The sequence below is a fragment of the Carassius auratus genome, chromosome 36 (assembly GCF_003368295.1).
Source record: "Carassius auratus strain Wakin chromosome 36, ASM336829v1, whole genome shotgun sequence".
NCBI lineage: Eukaryota > Metazoa > Chordata > Actinopteri > Cypriniformes > Cyprinidae > Carassius > Carassius auratus.
Genome location: NC_039278.1, coordinates 15,971,045 through 15,976,376, shown reverse-complemented (window position 1 = coordinate 15,976,376; position 5,332 = coordinate 15,971,045). Strand labels below are relative to the sequence as shown.

General features: G+C 34.4%; 1 protein-coding gene across 1 annotated transcript; it reads left to right on the top strand.

Moving 5' to 3' along the window:
• Positions 1–2,674: 2,674 nt before the first annotated feature.
• On the top strand, positions 2,675–5,332 carry LOC113055713 (homeobox expressed in ES cells 1-B-like). Its single transcript, XM_026222101.1, has 4 exons — positions 2,675–2,935; positions 4,133–4,305; positions 4,704–4,805; positions 5,041–5,332. Exons 1-4 carry the CDS (start codon positions 2,800–2,802, stop codon positions 5,149–5,151), a joined length of 522 nt encoding a protein of 173 aa, XP_026077886.1. The 5' UTR covers positions 2,675–2,799; the 3' UTR covers positions 5,152–5,332.

Sequence of the window (5,332 nt, the reverse complement as noted above, 5' to 3'; positions counted from 1 at the left end):
TTTGGTTTATTGAGTGAAGTAATTAACACAGTCTTTATGGTTTATATACTGAGACACTTTCTGTTACATGACAGTCTGTTATTAAGTTTGAAGCATGTGCAGCATTCATTTGTACATGATTATTTCTATCCTTTAAGAAACTGTTTGTGTCTAAATGTCTTTCTACAAAATCAGTTGATGGATTTATGAGGTACAGTGAAGATTGGTATTTAACATCTGTTTTAAAACAGCTCACTTGCCTTACAGAAATAATATATGTCCTTGTTTTTTTTTTTTTTTTTTATTACTCTGGTATATAATTTAAAGGCATGTGTTCTTTTTTTCTTATTTTTTAAAAACTTTATTATACTTCTTCAGATCACAAATATTATTTTTACAGCTACTTCCAACATTGAAAATAATACAATGAGAAATAAATAATAAATAAAAATCAGTAAATAAAAATATCATAAATGCAAGTTAAATAAAAGTTACATTTATAGGGGTTAATCTATCTTATTACAGGTGCATCTCAAAAAATGTGAATATCATGGAAAAGGTCTTTATTTTTTATAATTCAAAAAAGCTAACTTTCTTATATTCTAGATTCATTGCACACAAACTGAAATATTTCAAGAGTTTTTTTTATTCTGATGGTTACGATTTAAAGCTTAGGAAAATTAAAAATTCAGTATCTCAAAAAATTTGAATATTCCATTTTAAGCTTGATTAGTTTGATTAATTTTGAGTATAAATATTGTCAATCATCGACACACTCCACAAAGAGGGAAAGCCACAGAAGGTCATTGCTGAAAGGGCTGGCTGTTCACAGAGTGCTGTATCAAAATATATTCATAGAAAGTTGACTGGAAGGAGGAAGTGTGCAATAGCAACAGTGATGACCACAGCCTTGGGAAGATTGTCAGGAAAAGCCAGTTCAAGAACTTGGGAGAACTTCACAGGGAGTGGACCTGAGGTAAGGAGGAAAAAGAACTGGACTGTTACTCAGTGCTCCACATTCCTCTTTTCATATAAAAGTAAAGTTAGCATTTCATTTGGAAATCAAGGTCTGGAGTCTGGAGGAAGACTGTGTGAATTTTCTGAAGTCAGTGATGATTTGGGTGCCGTGATGTCTGCTGGTGTTGGTCCATTGTGTTTTATCAAGTCCAGAGTCAATGCAGCCATCTACCAGGAGATTTTGGAGCACTTTATGGAGATGCTTATTTCATTTTGCAGCAGGACTTTAGCACCTGCCCTAGAGCCAAAACCACTTCCAAATGGTTTGCTGACCATGATATTACTGTGCTTGATTGGCCAGCCAACTCACCTGACCTGAACCTCACAGAGAATCTATGGGGTATTGTGAAGAGGAAGATAAGTAACATCTGACAATACAGAGGAGCTGAAGACCGCTATCAAAGCCACCTGGGCTTGGGCCAAAGACTCCATGCCACGCTGCACTGAAGCAGCAATTCATGCAAAATGAGCCCCAACCAAGTATAACGTGCATAATTAAACCTGCTTTTGAGAAACTGAACATTACTTTTTTTTTTTTATTGATCTTTGAGAAAAATTCAATTTTTTTTATTTTCCTTACCTGTAAGTCATAACCATCAGAATTAAAACAAAAAAACTCTTGAAATATTTCAGTTTGTGTGCAATGAATCTAGAATATAAGAAAGTTATTTTTTTTTTCAAAAAAATAAAATAAAAAAAATAACTTTTCCTTAATATTAAATTTTTTTAGATGCACTTGTGTACATATATATATATATATATATATATATATATATATATATGCAAAATCTAAACATTAAACTTAATTCTATTTGCTTTATACAATTTTTAGTATATATTTTTAATAATATCTTCAAGTTAAGATGTCAAGACGTCACATATTTCTGAAGTGTCTAAGAATAAATATTATCCAATAAACAATTTGCTTTTAATTTCAAGTATTTTAAAAACAACCCGGTATGAGCTCCATCAAACTCTCCAAACTTGTGCAACTGGATTATCTCTGTAAAATAAAGCATAAATTGCTTGTATTGTGTGTGGAGTGATTTTATATGCATTTCTAATTGGTCTTGATTTAGTTTGCATTTAAATAAGTCTAATTGGTAATTCTTTGCAAAACAATGGAGCCGCAGGGGCCAGGCTTGTGTCCTCGGTGCTCTCCAAGAGCCTAAGACAAATAAACAAGCAAGTAGTTTATTAAAAGCAGCCAAGCAACCAAAAGAGATCAGTTCGGCATTGAATGAGACAATTATTACATGCTGCTTCCAGCAAATTGCCAGGCAGCTATTGTGCTTTTGTGATCCGGAGCATCTTTCTCCATGCATGTCAAAAGAGAATGGAAATATTCAACAGGATTAGTTTAAACAGCATTAGGCTTTTTTATTATTTTAAACTTGTGTGGTAGAAAATAAGGTAAATAAGATTAGGCACTAGTTGACTGCTTTCTCATAATACTGAGATGTGGCACAAGGAAATGGGGAGGAGATAAATCCCGGGAACGGAGTCTAATTTTCTACCTGGTGAGTAAAAAGAATGGCACATCAGGCGTGTTTTGTCCCTTTCAATAGCAGCTTTAAGGGATTCAGTGTCTCCAGAAGATAACAGGTTGCTGCTTCAGGTTGGAACGCCTCATTCTGGACCCTGAATTACCTGCAGTCCAGGGGCCCCATGCGGAGGGCCAGCGATTCACATGGAAAACGTTCGGTCTCAGGCTTTAATTAGTGATGTTTAGGGGAGTGTGGAGCTATAAAGACGAACCTCCAGCTTTCAGATCACACCAGAAGAAGAGGACTGTATCTCCAGATGGCTTCTCTCACAGTGAGCGGGCATCAGAACCACTCGGTGCCCAGACGGTCTGCCTTCACCATCGACAGCATCCTGGGACTCGACAGACCGGATCAGAGAACCATCCTGTCAGCACCTTACCGACCCTGGACAGGTAAAATAACACGCTCTGTATGCACAATATAAGATGTGTGTTTTCATAAAGGCCTATTTTAAACGCAAAATAAAAAAAATAACTGATGATTGATGAGTGATTAATTATCACAAACACGCTGGTTTGTAGCACAAATCAATTGGTGTAGGCTACCTTTAGGCTATTTCTGTATATTTTAAAATAAAACAATATTGTAAAAATATTTGGAAATTAAAAGTAACAGTTTTATAAACAAATGTTGGGGATTATCATAGCGTAAATAGCGTATTATTTCAAAATGAAATAAAATAATAAAATTGGTTATTAATATTAGGACCAACAAAAAATGTAAATTATTTAGGCTAAACAAACTTGCTTAAGAGTAATTTAAGCGATGACTCTGTTTACTGAACCGGCGTCGACCCGTTCGTACAATCTGATTCACTTAAATGAATCGCTATTCCCAGCGAACCGTTTAAAACAAAGATTATTAGTATATTTTACATAAAAAAAACATCAGTTTTTTTCTTTCCACTTCAAAATTGACATTTTATTCAGTGCATTACTTTTTTTCTGGTAATTATTAAATAAATTGGCTTCTGGGAATAATTTCATATGAATGAACCGATAACGTAATCTATTTAGGCTGAACAAATTGAAAATACATAGGGCAGTTTGGTTTCTGAGAATAATTTTAAGCAATGACTCTATTTACTGAACCGATTCTCTTGAGCGACCCGTTCGAACAATCCGATTCTCTCAAACGAAGTCTGCGCACGATCCGATGTTTTACAGAACCGGTTTTCTTGATAAAAACAAATATTAGTAGAGTGTTTTAATAAAAAACATTACTTCAGTCTTTCTTTTTCACTTCAAAATTAAACGTTTTATTCCGTTTATTTATTTATTATTATTAGCTATTAATGAAATTTGCTTTGGGGAATAAATTCGAGATATGAATGAACCAAACCGATGCTGTATACTTTACCTAGGCTAAACAATGAACAGATAATGTAACCTACTTAGGCTGAGCAAATTGAAAACACATAGAGCAGTTTGGTTTCTGAGAACAGTTTTAAGCAATGACTCTATTTACTGAACCGATTCTATTGAGCGACCCGTTCGAACAAACCGATCAATTCTATCTCACGTTCCAGCGATGGTGCTCACAAACCGATGGAGTTTATTTCCTAACATATTGTCTTTTATCTATTTCAGACGTGAAACCAGCATGCCAGAACCGTGGCGTGGTCGCAGACAGTGATGCTTCAGTGGATGTGAGGGTGAATGAAGACAGTAAATCTTACAGTAAATCCCCAGCAGACTCGTACAGGAGAACACTGAACTGGTACATCGGGCGCCGGCCGCGAACGGCCTTCTCTAGTGTCCAGGTAAACGTCGACATATACAGTGTTTTTCAAACGTTCCTTTTATGTTAGGAAACCGTTATTTATGAACGTTCTGTGAAGCTGCAACATTCCATTTCATCATGTTACAAATAATATGGAAACGTTACATTTGAATTTTATCTGAACGTTCTAAAACAAGAAGGTTACATTTAAAAATTGTAAAAAAAAACATCCAACTAAAACGTCCAAATTGAAATGCACAAAAATACAGCAGTTGCAGGCTTTTTAATATAAATTTGCAAACTATTATTCTGAAATCACAAAATACGTTGAAAGCTACCATGAACTATTTATGAATTTCTGTATAATTACTAAAAAGTAACTTGTGTCATTTTGTCATTAACTATACTGTTTTTTTTGTTTTTGTTTTCAATGTCCAGATCAAGATATTGGAGAGTGTGTTTCAAGTGAACTCCTACCCGGGCATTGATATACGTGAAGAACTTGCTAAGAAACTGCATCTAGATGAGGACAGAATCCAGGTGAAGTCTGATCTGAATCTATAAATTGGACCAATATTATGTATTTAGTAAGGCCGAATATTGTTTTGTTTTGGGCTGTTTGAATAAGCACACCTGCGATGTAGGACTTTATAGGACACATAATACTAAACTGGAAGATGTTCGAAACGTAGATGATGAAATGTGTCAGAGAGTTTTAATTTTCTTTTAAGTTTATTGCAGCAGTTTGATTAATATTTTTATGTTTGTCTCTTAGATTTGGTTTCAGAACAGAAGAGCGAAGCTGAAGCGTTCATACAGAGAATCTCAGTTTCTCATGGTGAAAAACGTCCTCAGTGATTTACAAACCAGCAGAGAAGAACACTGATAGCTGCAGATCCACATTTCTTCTTCTTCTTCTTATTCCTGTTGCTCTGTCTCGCTCTGTAATGTTGTTGTAATTTATATATATCTTTACCTGTTTTGTAATTAATGCCTCTGATTTAAAATAACATTTATTGTTATTTCTTTATTGTGTGTTTGCTAAAAATAAATAATAATACAGTCAA

What these genes read in the sequence shown, in the direction of transcription:
- LOC113055713 (XM_026222101.1), top strand. Translation starts at nt 2,800, where the DNA reads ATGGCTTCTCTCACAGTGAGCGGGCATCAGAACCACTCGGTGCCCAGA. An exon ending in ACCTTACCGACCCTGGACAG is followed by an intron (nt 2,936 to 4,132) that starts GTAAAATAACAC and finishes TATCTATTTCAG; the next exon opens with ACGTGAAACCAGCATGCCAG. An exon ending in TAGATGAGGACAGAATCCAG is followed by an intron (nt 4,806 to 5,040) that starts GTGAAGTCTGAT and finishes TTTGTCTCTTAG; the next exon opens with ATTTGGTTTCAGAACAGAAG.